The 17408-nt window shown below is 41.9% G+C and overlaps 1 protein-coding gene across 4 annotated transcripts in view; it reads right to left on the bottom strand.

Moving 5' to 3' along the window:
* rps6ka2 (ribosomal protein S6 kinase, polypeptide 2) overlaps positions 1-17408 on the bottom strand; it is a 133055-nt gene that overhangs the window by 70658 nt on the left and 44989 nt on the right. For 2 of the 4 annotated variants that reach the window (XM_042333575.1, XM_042333576.1), the window contains exon 1: positions 10740-10850. The exons of the other annotated variants lie outside the window; for them this stretch is intronic. In XM_042333575.1, the coding sequence (XP_042189509.1) occupies positions 10740-10838 (99 nt within the window). In that variant the 5' untranslated portion in view covers positions 10839-10850. Of the gene's footprint in view, positions 1-10739; positions 10851-17408 lie in introns of those variants that run through there. 4 annotated transcript variants of the gene reach the window in all.

The following is a 17408-nucleotide window of genomic DNA, read 5'->3' as shown; positions in this document are numbered from 1 at the left end:
GCAGTTTTAATAATAAAAATCCTTACATTTGATAATGGCATCTTTCATGTCGGGAAGACGTATCCTTACAAGATACACTGCAAAGTGTAGTGACTGTATGTGTTGTGGTGAACACAGCAGACATTTACTTATTACTAATGAGGGGCTAATGTAGTTCCCTTTTGAATGATTGTATTGATCTAATCTCAATAGTCAATTAGGTTTGTGAATTGTACATTGTAACAACCCTCTGGATGTACTTATACTCACAAAGCCATTTTAAACCTACCATTTCATCATTTTGATTTGATGTACACAGCATATACTTAATAAGGAGAGCGATTAGTGAAAGTGTGTGGAGCAGAATGTTTATTTCCAAATCTGTGCAGCATACTGTCTCTGGTTCAATAACACAGACCTGAATTTCACCATAACACCCTTTAGTAAGTTAGCTTCTATCCCAAAAAGCATTTCCAAATGAAAACGCTTTACTGCTTAACTGTGGTGCATGGCCCTGAGGGTTGAGATTGCTCAAAATCATATCACTTGGGACTTTTAACAGTTGTCAGAAGCAAAAGCCATTTGATCACATTTGTTTGCAGTATGTTTCAAAGCAGTGAAAGCGACAGGAGTGCAGTTCACTAGAGTACACGGTACCCAATTTCTATACAGTATATACAATGTATTTGTTAGAAATCAATTCAACTAGAGTACAGCATCCTTCAGTAAAACAACAAAACCTGGTGACTCACAACAAACCACGGAGGAGTTCTCAACAAACAGCTGAAGCATTGACCTCTCCTGAAGCAGCAGATGGGAGGGCTTTAAATTGCAAATGCAAAATATGCACTTCAGTATTACTATCAAATACAACTGCCATTACGTGCATGAGGTGCTATTCAGCATCTTGAAGCATATACCCTCCTTAAAACATTGAATGTAGAGATTCCCAATGATTTGGATACCAAATGGTTACAACACAAAAGCACATTGCTTTGAATAACAATTATTAATACAGACAGTTTTTGAGATGCTGATCTGTATCAATTCCAGAGTAAGACCTAAACTAATGCCATGTAAGCAATTTCTTGCCCACTGAAATGGTTACAGTGGGATGTGCCCTTTTCACCTAATGGCAAAACTTCCTTTGGGGATTAATTTGGCTATTACAAGCCAAATGGAAAATGCAGTTTATTTTTCCCTTTTCTGCATGATTGAATGAAACATCTCAAAGTCCTTCACAATAATCATGATCATATGTAGTAACTTGTTTTTGTAAGCAAGGCCAAATTCGCAGAAATTTAACTTTTTAAAAAAAAATCAATTTGATGCACTACTGAATTCTAGCTGTGTAGATGCAACTTTTAAAGCTATTATCAGTCTGTGTTCTAGATGTGCACTTGAGCATGGCCGTATGTATGTATGTATGTATGTGTGTGTGTGTGTGTGTGTGTGTGTGCTTGTGTGTGTGTGTATGTATGTAGCTATGTAGCTATGTATGTGTACATATATATTTATCGCCCCAAATCATTTCAGGCTTCCATACTGATCAATATTTTTTAAAAAGTAAAAACATTAAGCTTCAAGAGAGAGAAAACAAAATTTTGCAAAAATGATTAAAGCACGCTCATCACCCAGTGGACTCATTTAAGTGTGTATTCAATGTCTTTGTGTGAATGAAAGAACAAGAAAGTAGAGCACTTGTGCTTTTTTTCAGTACTTTCCTTTTACAAGTTATCAGCTAAAAATTAGAGATGCACTTTATCGTCAACCGCCGCTCATTTTAATAAGCAGAATATACATTTTTAAACAGTATGCATGGAGACTCCAGGGTAGCTAACGACTTTTTCCGAAAGGCATACACCGGCTTTCATCACTGCCTAATGCCCCACGATCCGTTCTTCAGAGATTTGAAATAAATGAGATTGTCACACAAAAGAAGTATTTTTATGATTCACAATTTTTTTCCCCTTAAAATGTGTCAAATGCCCACAGTAGTATCCAGCACCAACAGCATTGTCAATTGTCTTTGAATCAAAGAACATTACAGTAACAGAAGGCAGTCATTCAGTCATTGTCGGCTCTGAAAGTGTCGATAATCAATCCCAATCAAACCCAATCAATCCCACTCGCCTGCCCTTTCCTCGTGCCTTTTTCCCCATCCATATCCCTTTTATACATTTACTTTTCAAATGTATCTAAATCCCTTTAAAGCAATGCATGCACGAGGGAGAAGCGATCAGAGGGGTGTAGGAAAGTGGATGCTCATGTAGCCCTATCATGGACCAGTTGGACCGAATGACCTGTTTCTGTGCCGTAATTCATGTCTATGTAATTCTATTATGCATTCTATTTCAATCACGATTTTTGGTAGGGCAATCCATGTACCTTCAGTACTGAAAAATAGCCTAACTATTCCCTTTTTTTTGGTAATGACCTTAAATTTAAGCTCTCACATTATTAAGCCCAGTGAAAATAGCTTCTCTCTCTCTCATCAAAACCTCTCATGGGATCTAACTTTCTATTACATACAATGCATTTGCTTTCAACTGATCTAACAGAATGGGGTCTATCATTCACCAACTGTTAAACAATCTTGACCTATTCATTAAATGTAATTTCTATTATAAACGTACATGCTATTTACAGCCAATATTACCTGATGGACCCCAATATCACAAGCAGAGAAAAAATTGGTCAGCTTTTTCTTTAAAAACTGGTGATATATAATTGAACAGGCAAAAGAGTGGTATGGTGGGTTAAGACAGCTTTCCCCTCTCAAGCCTGGAATCCAGCCCAATAGGTTGAAAGTGTCCTCTACGCTGGGTGTATAGGTCATGTGTGAAATGAAGTGGGACAATACCACAATGGTCAAAGGATGGTGCAAGACACCACAACGATGGGTGAATAAAGAAAATGTCAGAAAAAGGTATTCCTCTGACATTTGAGGTACGTCACATCATGGGGAGAAAGTACAGTATATAATAATCTTTGCATTTGATATAGCGCCTTATCATGTCTTCGAGACGTCTCACAGCACTTCACAGAATATACTGTAAAATGACTTGATTGTATATTTTGTGGGCAAAAACTTATCTTGTCTATGTTCCACTTGATGACTGCTACTTGTTAACTTACATGATAAAGTTTGCTTTTTATTACCATAAATGTCCCCAAGTGACGTAATATCTATTGACCACATAATTTGTCAATTTTATTCAGTGAATAACTGAGCTACACCAACTGAAAAGGTACTGGTTTCAATCCTCACTCCATGCTGGGGATCCTATGAACCAGACATTGATCTAAAGGACTGCAGAAGATTTCTAATCATCAGCCTTCCCAGATGATGAATGGTTTGTGATCCAGGGAGAAATATTAATGGTGGTGTAAAGGAAATAAAGTGGAGCATAGAGAAAATACCCTCTTGATACAAATAACTGTATCTCATTCTCCCTGTATGTGAAGAGACTGAGCCCATGGAGGGGGTTGGAGACAAAAATCGGATACTCTTTCTCTAAAAGGCTGCACTAATGTACCTTCTAGTAACTGGTACAAGCTATATTATAGTCACAGGAGAGAATGCCTCCAATCCAACACTCTGATCCATAAGCCCTGAGAGGATCTGCAAAGGGAGTTACACAGAGGGTCTGTTATTTCAATGAAGGACAAATGATATAAAGTGGTGAAATGCTGATTTGCCAAGAACATAATAGGGAATTGATTTTTTATAATTTTCCATATTATAATGGCATGCAGAACAACGTACCTTTGGCTAAAACTGCTCATTTGCTTTCAGTTCCATCTACTCGATTTATTTATGCTCTTTCCAACATCAGCCAATGATAGATTTTTTTTATTAAACTCACCGAGTCTCAAATCTCATATCTCCAAGCCTATCTTAATTTGCACAAACTATACTGAAGTAAGATTCGCTTCAATAAACAATCAATGCAATCCCACTCACTGACAATTGATTGCTTATACTGTGAAAGTCGATCAATGACTATAACCTGACAGGCTAAAAAGCTTGCAGCTGTCACCAAATTTATCTGGATATTTGAACACGCTGCCAACATCTGCCAGCCATATGCTCTTCCAATGAATGGATAAATTACATAAAAAATGACTCTATACCTATATGGGTTTATGTATCTTTTAAAGAAGATATGATCTGTTACAGGTACATAAAGCTGATCGTTTACACAAACTCCTTTATCTACTGGAAATTGGCTTGTACATAGATACAGGAATGTAAATAAGGAAAGCAGGGAAATTAAATATCTATATACATATGTTTCATTTTATATTATACATAATATACAAACTCACCTGCATATGGCTGCAACCCAGCCAAGTTTAGCAACTTAAAAACAAACAATAAAAACAAAATTACATTTGTATAGCGCTATTCACATTGGGTTAACGTTCCAAGGCGCTGAAAAATCAATGTTTTGGACCCGAGCTTGGGATTGGAGAGGGTGGAGCGAAGGGGGGAAGGAGGTGACTGAAGGCACGGTCGAAGAGGAGGGTCTTGCAACAGTTCCTGAAGGAGCCAAGGGAGTGGGCGAGGCGGAAGGACTGCAGGATGGAGTTCTAGACAGTCGGGCCAGAGTGGCTGAAGGCTCGCCCCCCAATGGTGGGTTGGGCGAGGCATGGGACATAAAGTAGGCCAGAGCCCGCTGAGCGGAGGGAGCGGGTTGGTTGGTAGGGGACGAGGAGGTCACAGAGATAGGGGGGGCAAGTCAATGGAGGGCTTTGAAAGTTAGGACCAGGATCTTGAACTGTATCCTCTGTGTGATGGGAAGCCAGTGGAGTCGGGCAAGGATAGGGTGGCGGAGCATGGTGTAAGAGAGGACAAGGGCTGTAGAGTTCTGGATGATCCACAACCTATGGAGGGAGGAGATGGGGAGTTTGCAAGCAGGGAGTTTGCATAGTTGAGCCTGGATGTTATGTATGTGTGTATGAGGGTCTCAGTGACCTGAGACAGAGGGGGAGCTGGGCGATGTTGCGGAAGTGGAGGAAGGCAGAGCGGGTCATGGCACAGATGTGGTTTTAGAAAGGATAGTTGAGGGTCAAACAAGACGCCAAGGTTCCGGACTGATTTAGTAAGGTGGGGTGACCCCAGGTTTCGGTGAGGGAGAGTATGTTAATGTTTTTGTTGACAATAAGGTCTTGGATGGTGAGCATTTTGCTGGAAAGGGAGTGGACATTTTGTAGGCCGATGCAGAGGGGACAGCTGGTGATGGAGGAATAGGCGAGACGAGGGAGGGGAGGCGGAGGATTGAGAGGGAGGGTGGGGATGTGGATAAGAGAGGCGAGGTTGGCCATTGGGGTCAGGGACTGATGGGTCAAGCAGCGGAGGTGGAGAATGGGGCAATCAGGGTGACTGCTGTTGGATAGCCAGCAACGTTTGCCACGGTGGGTGCAACAGAGGATTCGCAGGTTGGAGCAGAGAGAGGCTGTGGGACAGTCGAGCAGGATAGGAGGCGGGTAGGCTGGTGAGAGAGAAGGGTTGAGAGGGTAGAGAGTAGTGGAGGGTAGGGGACAGAGGTGGGAGCATTTTTGGGAGAAGCAGCTCAGGTCGGTGGCGGCAGCCAAGATGCGCACACCAAGACTAAAAGCGGCGGTAGGGGGTCAGTTGGGGGAATCAGCTGGCTGGCATGGATCATGGGGAACGAGAGTGTGATAGTCATCATGAGTCCAGGCTCAGAGTTTCGAATGTGGCAGATGGAAGCGACGTTGTGTGTCAGCCGACTGATTTGTTGATTCTGAAATGGCAGTGTTGGTGCCTGGGCCATCCAAGACCACGGATTCTGTGCAGGATAGCATGTTTTTACAAGACGTGAAGTGCAGCACTTGTAACTCACTCAGCATGTGTTTGTAAACCCAGATCTCATCATTATGTAATATACACATTGTGCAATGATTTATCTCCCAAACCAGCACTGGATCACATGCTGCTTAGATTTGATCTCTGCTTATTTTTGTCTCATGAATTTTGCTGCTTTTCAAGCTGCAGAAAGTCAGGGTTAGGAAATTAAATATTATCCACTGAATTTCAACATCAAGCACACTGAAATCAGATAGAGAATAAACATCTGTCAACAATAGATTGGTAGAATCAATAATAATCCTTGCATTTGACATAGTGCCTTATCACATCTTCGAGATTCTCAAAGCCCTTCACAGAATACACTGTAAAGTGAATTGACTGTATATTTTGTGGGCAAAGCGAGGCAGCCACTGCACACAGCAGTGTCCCACAAACAATCGTGGATTAAGTGACCCAATTTTTTTTAATGGATTATTACCCCCAGAAAAGCAATCCGCCAATCGAATAACAACAAGTTCATACTTACTGCTAGGTAAACAGAGGCATGTGGAGTAAGGAATCTTGCTTATCGTTTCGCCCTGTCCGGGAATCAAACCCAGGTCCGAGTGCTCTAACCATTAAGCTACAGGACTCCATCAATACAAAGTAGTTAAACTTGCTGATATCACAAAATTGTGTGTGTGGGGAGGGGGGGTGTGGATGTGGTGGGGAGAAGACTATGGATTGATCAGAAGAGTCAACCAAGACTTACAAGATATTTCCCTTGACTGACCAGTGTCAAATGAAATGTAAATCACCTGTATTGCAATAGGAGATATGGATACAATGTCCCAAGGGACTTTCTGTACAATGTGTTAAGAGAGTCCAAGAGACATTAGATAAATCATTGCTCAGCTATGTCCGAACAGTGTGAGGCAACAACAAAACAAGGCAAACAGAGCTGCTAGGCTACACTGCCAAAATTAGTTGAGATCAAATGAAAGTCATGCTTAGGCTATGCTGTGGTCTGGTTAGGCCACACCTGGAGTACAACATATAGTTTTGGTCAACGTAACACTAAGGTTGTCCATACTCTAGAGGCAGTGTAGGGGGACAGCAACACAACTGACTGACTGAGATAAGAGGTTGGGTTGTGAGTAACACATAAGCAAGGCCTCTGAAATTAGACAATAATCATCTTTGCATTTGGTACAGCGCCTTATCACATCTTCGAGACGTCTCAAAGCACTTCACGGAATATACTGTAAAGTGAATTGATTGTATATTTTGTGGGTTAAACGCAGCAGTCAATTGCATAGAATGTTACAGCAAGGAAACAGGCATTCTGCCCAATTAGTCCAAGCCGCTGTTTATACTCCACATGAGCCTCTACCCTCCAAATCACCTCTCGTATGTTCTCCTATTCCCTTCTCACTCATGTACACCTCAATAAGTTTTAGAAACAACCTTATAATAATAATGATGGTATTATAAAATGCTAAACTGGATACAGAAAGTAAACCCAGAATAATATTTTTAGATACACTAAGGCAGTTGGACAGGAGAACACAGGTTCAGGGTTGTCAAGGATACATTGAGGACAAAACCGCAACAAATATTTATACACACAAAGAACAACAACTGGAATAGGTTTTAATAACACCTATAATCTTGAAACAATTCACAGTGCTCAGAGTAATGGTTGTGATTTGTAGACATAAACAGCAATCATTTTTGCACAGTAAAGAGATACATAGCCCGCCATTAACTGAATGATCAATTAATCAGCAGGATTGTTGCACAAAACAAGGAAGAAACTCCCCTCTCTTTCCAAATAGTACCAAGGGATCCTTAACGTTCACCTAAGAAGCAGATGGCCCTCGGTTAATCTTGTCCAAAGGATGACTTCTCCAGCAATGCAGCGCTTCCTCAGTGGAATGTTAAGACTATAAATTCAAGCTGCAACATAGGGCTGGAACCCACAAACTTGTAACCCAGAGACAAAAGAGTTACCAACCCAGCCAAACTGATATCCTCATACAGCAGTGGAAAGTAGGGGCTTTCTGGAAGGATGAGATTAAATAAGATAGTGGGTCTTCTTCATCCAAACCTAACCTGTACCTATACTGCTGTGCATAGTATTGGCTGCTGCGTTTCGCCCACAAAATATAGACTCATTACACTTTACAGTGTATCCTTTGAAGTGCTTTGAGACGTCTCGAAGACGCGATTAAGCGTTATATCAAATGCAAGAATTATTATTATCCTGTGATTGGGTGAATATGCCACAATCCATCCCAGAAGTCCAACTGGAGTCTGGTAGCTCATTGGTTAGAGCACTTGCCTTGCAAGAGACCTGGGTTCGATTCCTGGCGGGACGAAACTTGGGCACGTTTCCTTACTCCACATGCCTGATAATAATACCTCAAAAAAGAACAATAACAACAAAATTGGTCACTTCAATCCACGACTGTTTGTGGGACACTGCTGTGTGCAATTGTCTGCCAAGTTTCGCCCACAAATGCAGTCGATTCACTTAACAGTATATTCTGTGAAGCGTTTTGAGACATCTAGAAGACATGAAAAGCACTATATCAAATGCAAGGATTATTATTATTATAACTGCACATAAAATTGTTCACGACCAAGTGTTGTTTCTGAGGCAAACCAATGATAAGTACCTGACTAAAACAAGTAACTGGTTGAGGAAGCCCCAAATTTCACTGAGAGTTCTTGCAGCCAATGACGGTGAAGTATCTTTTGCATGGGTTAGATTTGAACCCAGTTCCTACCAAAGTTAAAAGCCAGTGTGTTGGTCCACTTCATTGCCACCCTAGCTCCAACCATCCAGTACCGCAAAGGATACCTTGTCTTTCTCCATTCTCTAGTCTGCCAGGCAGCAGTAGTATTTCACAAACAAGAGCTAATAGTAGACAAATGCATTGCATAAAGTTCAAAGTCCATTTAGTTTTTTTACAGACACTGAAAATAACTTGATAAATAACAGGAAAACAGGATTGGATCACAGAGGATCTTTTTCTGCTTTCACCAGGCTTCACCTGCCTGAATTCATTTTCTTTTTGTTCAATATAATGTCCTTAGTGTACCAGATGAAAGAATAAAACTACCAGCTTGGCTTTGCAGTGTCTTAATGCCTTGAATATCATATTTCTTGCCATTATTAACATGTTCTTAAGAGTAGCAAGGATATTTCCTGCCGGCCACACAAACCTTTTTGTTTCAATTTTAAGCATGAGCAAGCTGCTGTTATGCAGAGTGAGAGAGATAGCATGAGAAGGGGAGGCTGAGAGGGATTTGATTTCAGACTCACAAAGGAAACTAGTAAAATCAATTGGCGCAGCCTGGAAGTCTCGTCTTTGTTGGGTGCCATTGGATTTACTTTGAACAAATCCAATCTGGTCCCTGCACATTCAACACTGTTTTCTTGTTCACCTGCCAGGCAACATTGACTACACCATTCCCAGTAATAATGAATTATGCATCAGTCCCCTCTACCGCAGTAATGGCTTTTCTAACTCTGCAATTCTCTCTGTCAAACCTTTTGAGTCATTTAAATGACCGTAACAACACCAGTGACTTCAACAATTTCCTATGTATATGAGTAAAAACATCCACTTGAAAATGGACACAAAGAAATCTCCGTTTTTTAGCTTTCAATTTTGTTTTCAAATTCCATCAGGGTAACAGCATTCTGGAATCCGTTACCGAAAATAGTAATTAAGGACTCATTTCAGAAAGAACTTAATGCTGTAACATAAAAGCACAAAAGTGAGGATTCTGGAAGGCTGAGTCTAAAATAGATTCCATGACCCAACTTCTTTGTGTTTATAACAACAACAACTTGCATTTATAACAACAAGGTGCATTTCTATAGCGCCCTTCACGCACGGCAGCGTCTCAGAGCGCTTAACAGTGGCGTAGCCTGAAACCGAGTGCGGGGGTTGGGGCGGGGGGAGGGGACCATAAGCATGGTTGAAGAGGAAGGTCTTCAGTCGTGATCTAAAAGTGGAGAAGGGGACATGGCGGTGGGAATTCCAAAGTTTTGGGGCGCAGTTGCTGGAAGCACGGCCGCCGATGGTGGATAACCATTAAATCCTGGCACTCCTAGCCCATAAGAGAGGAAATTGTCACTTTCAGACAAATATACTGACAAAACAGGCTGCTGAATACTGTAGTTTGATGATATAGTCTGTCCTCAGTCACTAGGATACTGCAATTACGACTTCTATTCACAGAGGAACTGAGCCCTAAAGAGGTGAGACACTGATACAACCACACTCTGCCTGCACCTGTGCTATTTTCTATGTCAAGTCGACTTGATTTTATGTCGCAGCCTTCCAACCCAACAGGATCCAGTCCAGGCAAATGGGACTGTTTGTGTCAGTGAATCACCAGTGTGTGTGTGTGGATATATTCCACTCATTCCTAACTCACTGCATTCCTTCTACACACACACACCCACACACACCCACCCCACACACACACACCCACACACACACAACCACCCCCCCACACACACACACCCACACACACACAGCCCCCCCCACACACACACACACCCACACACAACACCCCCCACACCCCTCCACACACACAGCCCCCCCCCCACACACACACAACCACCCCCCCACACCCCTCCACACACACAGCCCCCCCCCCCCCCCCCACACACACACCCCCACACCAAAACAATGCTTCCTTGTATTTGCTCCAAACGCAAACAGCCTCTTGCACTTCTCAATCGAAACAAGAGAACTTCATTCGCGCAGAAGCCAAACTGTGCATTGCCATAATAAACGCCTGCACTTCCCTCCTTCGTTTTTCATACAGGGAAAATAAATAAGGGTGGGTGCAGGGGAGGGGAGTGGGGGGGGGGGGGGGGGGGGGGGGAGGGGGAGAGAGAAAAAAATCCTGGGGCACCAACCTCATATTTGGTAAAACTAGAGCTCTTGGAGCGAGATTTCTTGCGCAGGTAAACAGAGAAGAAGCGTCGGACGGTGAACTTCTTGTTGCTCATCTCCATCCTTTCCTCCCTCCCCCGTTCGCGACCGCGAGGATCGGGTCCGGCCGGTGGGGAAGTCTGCGCGGGTCGGATCGGGTCGGGTCGGGTCGGTCGCAATCCCGGCTACTTATTGGGGGTCTCGGACCGAGCAGCGAGCGGGTCCCGTGTTGCAGCACGGCACGGCACGGCACGGCACGGCACGGCACGGCACGGCACTGCACGGCACGGCACGGCACTGCACGGCAGGGCAGGGACGGACCAGCGACGTCTCAGCATCGGGCGCGCAGGGCTCAGCCCTGCAAACGCTGCGTAAAACCCATCCAAAGCCGCTGCTGTCCTCAGCACCAACCTCGAGAGATCCCGGGGCTCCTCTTCCGTGTTGACAGTGAAGCACCAGCAGCTCAGCTCAGCTCTCCCTCTCCTCCTCCCTCTCCCTCTCCCTCCCTCCTATCCCTGATCTAACGCTTCCTGCGCGCACAGCGCACTCCGAAAGCAGATGACAGCTTCCACAGCGCAGAGCCCCATCCGATGCACTGGCGCTGTCGTTACGAATCCCTTTTTTGCTCTCTTCTGTTCGGCCAACGATCAGGACCTCCTCGCAGAAATAAAACAGACCCCCCCCCCCCCCCCCCCCAAAAAAAAAAAAACAGGTACCTCTGTTCGACTGCAATCGATCGGATCGGTCGGTCGATGCTCGGCGCAAGAGAGCTCTTTTGACAGTAAGTCTTCTCCCAGTTGCAAATTTTTTTTTTGAAAGAGAGAGAGAGAGAAAAAATGTTTCGCTCACAAAATGCACAGTCAACACGCTCTGCAGAAAAATTCTGCGAAGGGCTTTTGAGACAAGTGAAATCGTGAGAAGGTGCTATTTCAAACGCAAGTTTTTTTTTAAAGAATAAAAGAAAATACATATGCATGTGCCCTGACATTAATTCAGTTCTGCTGATGGATTGCTTCCTCCCCAAATGCACAACCAGCAAAATGTCTATCATCTCCAAATATAGAGCAATCAGTTGGACTACACAACAGCAAAGCCAATGACAATACATATCAAACGACCAAGAGTTGTCCTTTAACTGCTGGGATAAGACCAAAGGCATTGGGTGCATACTATCAAGAGAAGGTCAAGTAATGGGGAGTTCAACTTGTTTGAAAAAAACTAAGACATGTTTGTGTTAACTATTCCATCTAAAATTGCACTATAAAATGGACAGAGTTGCCATGCAATGGAGTGGCAAGCAACAAGCTTGCACACACCTTTCATTGCTCCATGATGCTATCCATCATGAAGTCTGCTGAATGCAAGTTGTTTGGTACTCAGTGGTAGTTTTTTTTTAAAAAAAGGATGGTAAGCAAAGGCTTTTAGGGAGGAAATTCCAGAGAGTAAGGACACAGCAAGGGCTGAAAGTCTGGCTGACAATTGTGGAGGTGGAGGGTGGAAAGGACATACAACAAGTCTGGGTTTGCAGAACAGAGGAATTGTGGAAAAGTGTGGGTCTAGTCAAAAGGGGGGTGCAGGTGCGGGGGAAGAGTCAGTGGAGACTGCTGAGGGTGGGGGTGAAAGCAGTTGGAATTTAATGCTTGAGAGGATACAGGCAGCAGAGTTCTGGATGAGTTAAAGCGTGTGAAGGGTTGAGCTGAAAGGCAGGGAGGAAGAGGAAAGCTTGTGAAGTCAAATCTGAAGGTGACAAAGGTATGAATGAGAGTTTCAGCTGTACCGGAGTGAGGTAGGGATGCATTATTTTAATTTGCAATAGTCGCAAAATGGTTCATTGCTAAAGAGCTGCTAAAGTACAAAAATGACTTGCGATCAAAACGGATGTATATCATTCTCTACATAATTCCCTGGTGGGTCCCATTCTCTTTGTGACTTTTTCTTTGGTGCATTTTGTTTTTCCTGCAAATGTTTCAGCACATTTCAATGTCTTACGAGCTCCACACGGTATTTATGAGGTTGCACAAAAAGGAAACTAGTGCTGAACTCTCAAAGCATCAGCCATCAATCATTCAGATCCTGACTGATAATATGCAAGCCACAGAGTATATATATTCCTTCGTACAGAACAATGGGCTCTGGTGGTGAATATGAAAATAGAGAAGTATAGAGAAAATAGAGAAGTATTGGGTTTAGCAGACCACCGTAAAAAACACTGGTATAAAGTGAATTATTAAATCATGCCTAGTGTTAATTATTTAATATTTGTATCCAGTTCAGGAAATTTCTCCAAAGGAACCTTGCAAATGAATAAAATGTTAATAATTCAAACTGCAGTAGAGAATGAGGCTTTTTTTCCCATCTCACTGACAACATATTCCCTGATGTATTTGCACTGTGCTCTTTAAGGTTTATTTTCCTTCATGTATCGTCAGAAGGAGAAAGTTGGGGATTTACAGGCAGTGGAGCCTGGAGAAAACTGTAAAAAGGAGATTTGGAAGCAAAAGACATTTTGACACAATGGGGATGATATTTTTACCAATTCATTACATGCATCATATAAGCATTGCACTATCGGACCAAAGGTTTAGGGGTTTAAATACTCTCAAACCAAAGTTAATAAAGTGAGTATAGGAAGTCTGAACACTATCCTCTAGGGAGGTAGTAAATGGTATTGCACTGAGTTACTTAGCTCTGAGGCAAGCAAGCAAGTCTCCTATCATCCGATAAGACTATTGACGATTGGTCAAACTGGCTGGTGGTGGACATGTCCTCATCCTGAGAACCAAAGCCGAAAGATAGGATGGTTCAGGCTGGACAATCTCAAAGCATCATGCCAGACAGTTAACATTCATATTTTACCCAGTTGAATGAATGTAATAGATAGAGCTGGATTTTGCATATGCTGTTGGCATTATCCCTACCTGCTGACATTATAAATAATCTTGCACACTGTATATTGATGAATATGTAAACTAGAATCCTTGTGTCCTTTTGACCCAAGTTCAAGTTGCTGGTGGCATTTTTATACCATGTCACAATGCAGGAGAGAAGTGAATATTCATAGAATCCATTGCTACAGGAATTGAATGAATGGGACTGTTCATTCCTCCATTTAAAAAAATGCTTTTTATTAAAAATAAAATTTCTTTATGACACGTACATAGAGATTTAGGAACTGTCAGGCACAGAACGGGGCCATTTGGCCAAACATAGGGGTTTGGTTTGATTTTTGCTGGCTGCAACTGGAAAAAAAGCATGAGAGTTCCATCCAAATACTTCTTTCATGGGGTCTTGCATCTGCCATCAGACTGATGCACATGAGCTACCAAAGAAGTCCCGTAGCTCAGTGGTTAGAGCACTCGCTTTGCAAGCGAGAGACCTGAGTTCAAATCCAGGCAGGGCGAAACCTTGGGCAAGTTTCCTTACTCCACACGCCTAATAATAATCCCTCCAAAAAAAAACAATAATGAATTGGTCATTTTCAATCTACGACTGTTTGTGGGACATTGCTGTGCGCAATTGGCTGCTGCATTCGCCCACAAATATACAGTATGTTCCGTGAAGCGCTTTGGGACGTCCTTCCGACGTGAAAAGCGCTATATCAAATGCAAGGATTATTATTATTATTATTATTAAGAAGACATGGAATATGATGGAGATGGAGACTTGATATTAATGTATTGTTTATAGCACTGCTCTCCCCTTGCCTGTGACACATTAAACTCTTGTCAGCATTCATGGGTTGCCTCATTTTTGCACTTACTGGAAAGAATGTCCCTCTTCCCAAACATCATGGTGCTAGATCCATTTAGCTCTATCGCAACATTCACGGAACCCAAAACACACACAACTGTGTAATCGTATTGATGCAATAACTATGCTACAAAATTACATGCTTTCTTATCACCCCCTAAAGAGTTGTGACTTTACACTACATTTTTGAGGCATTAAATCAGATGTTGAAAACTGATGCACTCAATACAAATTTACAGTAATTTAGTGCTCGGATGTATAAGGTCAGAATCTTATATTTCACAACTGAAAAGTTGAAAGGAACCCTTTATTAAAATGAGTGTTGATAGTGGTATATATTAACTCAATGGTATAAGTTACCAAAGTGGTATAAATTAACACAACAAAGAAAATAACCTTACACTATATCTCCATATCCCTCAATTGATTTCCTTGACAAATAAAATTTGTCTCCACTGCCTGCCTGAACAGTGTATGCCAATATTCACCTCTCTGAACTGTCTGCTCATCCTCCTTCTTCAGAGTCCTTGCTGCCTTGTTTTAGATTTGCCTAACTAATTGTTACTCACATAATCAAATTAAGTGCAATATGCTTCATGTGTATACATCACCATAATTCAAAGGCTAGCCATATTTCACAGTGTCAGCCCAGCTCAGTTGGTAGCTCTCTCATCTCTGAGTCAGAAGGTTGCAGCCAAATGCAGGGACTGTGAACTCACAGCCAGGGCTGATACTTCAACACTGGATTGGTAGATGTTAGATCCTTGGTATGAGAAGTTAAAACAATGTCCCAACTGCCTGTTCAGGTGGGCGTTATTTAGTCGAGCATTTGATACTATTCATAAAGAGAAAGGAGTTTCTCCTGGCGTCCTGGCAATTAAACCCCCAGATAAAATGGGACAGTATTTTACATATATTGGCTGCTGGGTTTGCCTACAATAGCAGTCAGTACAATTTGCATTAAGTTCTTGTGAAGTAATTTGAAATGTCTTCCTGGTGTGAAAGATGCTGCATCAAATGAAAGTTTATTTTTTTAATGTCCCTTTGTGTTTTGAAAAACTTGTACAATATTAAATGACTGCTAATAAACAAAAATGTTCATGGTAATTTTTAATATCACAGTAGCCATCCTGAATAAACAGTAAATAAGTTGTATGTGAACATTTGCTCATTTCCAAGGAGCCTGTAATGGTGCATCATGTGTGTTCACAGCTATCCAACTCCTTTGTACAATTCGTTTTCCAGCTCTGATATGAATAGTGAACAGTTTATTTTCCACGGCAACTAATGTTTTTGGAGAGAAACACCATTCAAAATTATGCTGAGTTTTCTGAGCTGTAGATATTTGATCAAATTCCTCTTTCAACAAGACCTTCACAAACTCAATTGAACCTTTTATTCCACCAATGATTTTTGCGTGGACTTTAATGAGTAAGAATTTTGGGATTACTACAAGACAAAAAGTGTTAATACAAATCCTACATTTACTTCATACTGAGGAATTTCAAGCCTTCAATGCACCAATGGGCCCTTCAGAAAATTAAGTGAAAACAGAAAATTGAAATGAAGTAACATAAATGAGAGTGATCATTTTAAGTGTTGACAGAACATAAGAGTGTCTGCCTCACTCAGTTGCTAGCACTCTCGACCCAAAAAGATTGGGGGTTCAAGCCAAGGCTTGAAAAAGTATGGTGATAGGGCAGGGCAGTGAGATTGTAAAAATAGTTTACTCTGAGAACCAGTGCAGACTCGATGGGCCAAATGGCCCCTTCTGCACTGTAAATTTCTATGACTCAATGAGGATTTTCAACTTATATAGGTTAGGCTGAACCTCTAATGCAGTGCTTGGGGTTTGCTGCATTGCCTCACCTAGAATTTCATGAACGTTTACCTACAGTCACAATACACAGTCACTAGATACTACAATAAATCCTGTGAAGTGCTTTAAGACATCCTCCCCGCGAGAAAGCTCAGGTATTTCTGTAACAAAAAGAGCATCACAGGTTGTCCAGCTCTTGAATCACTTAAGGAACATAGTCGAAGACACAGATCAAATGGAGTATGCTTGTGATCAGTAGAAATGTTAGCCCATGATATTTGAAACATGAGCATGATTTTATGGAAAATAACAATAGATACTCCCTCCAGCTATGCGTCATACAAGTGGGAAATTAAATTGTGTAAGATTAAACCTTCATAATCTTGAGAAAGAAGTCTTGTTTGCCTTACTGTTACTCCTGAGGAATTTTCTATTATAATTCCCCCAACACAAAATACTGGCATATTTTTCTTCTCCTTCTTCCCCCCCCCAGCACATTCACAATCAAGATGTGTCCTCACAGGAGAGAGGTTATTATTTTTAGCACTCGTCTGATAACAAAAATAAGTTTGATTGAATTAGAAAAACATCTCACATAATCTTAAGGGATAGATACCAATGCTTACTGGGTGATGTTAAAATGATGCTCTCATTGTGGCTCCTTGTAAACAGAATCTTCCTGCCCTCTACTGATCACAGTAGGATAGCACTGTGTTAACTGCAGACAGTCCAGGTCTGCTCCCATTGGAACTGGCTGCCCCTTAGTTTCTTTTATTTTTTTTTCATTTCAGATCGAGAATCTGAACCCATTGCTGCTGATATAATGCCTTTTGCGCCAGGAAAGGATTTTACTTACAAGTGTGGTGACTATTTTGTGAGCGAATGCAGCAGCCAAGTTGCAAGTAGCAATGCCCCACAGATATCCGTGGTAGGAATGACCAATTTTATACTGGGTATTGTCGGCAAGGACACCGGGAGAAATTCTGTTCTCTTTTTGAACACTGTAGTGGGGTTTTTGATGTTCATCTAAACAGGCAGATGGGACCTTAGTTTAATGTCTCATCTGAAAGATGGCAGCTCCAAC

Source organism: Callorhinchus milii, unplaced genomic scaffold, assembly GCF_018977255.1.
Source record: "Callorhinchus milii isolate IMCB2004 unplaced genomic scaffold, IMCB_Cmil_1.0 Scaffold3, whole genome shotgun sequence".
Classification (NCBI taxonomy): domain Eukaryota; kingdom Metazoa; phylum Chordata; class Chondrichthyes; order Chimaeriformes; family Callorhinchidae; genus Callorhinchus; species Callorhinchus milii.
The sequence above is the reverse complement of the archived record's forward strand: the minus strand, read 5'-3'. Positions and strand labels throughout refer to the sequence as shown.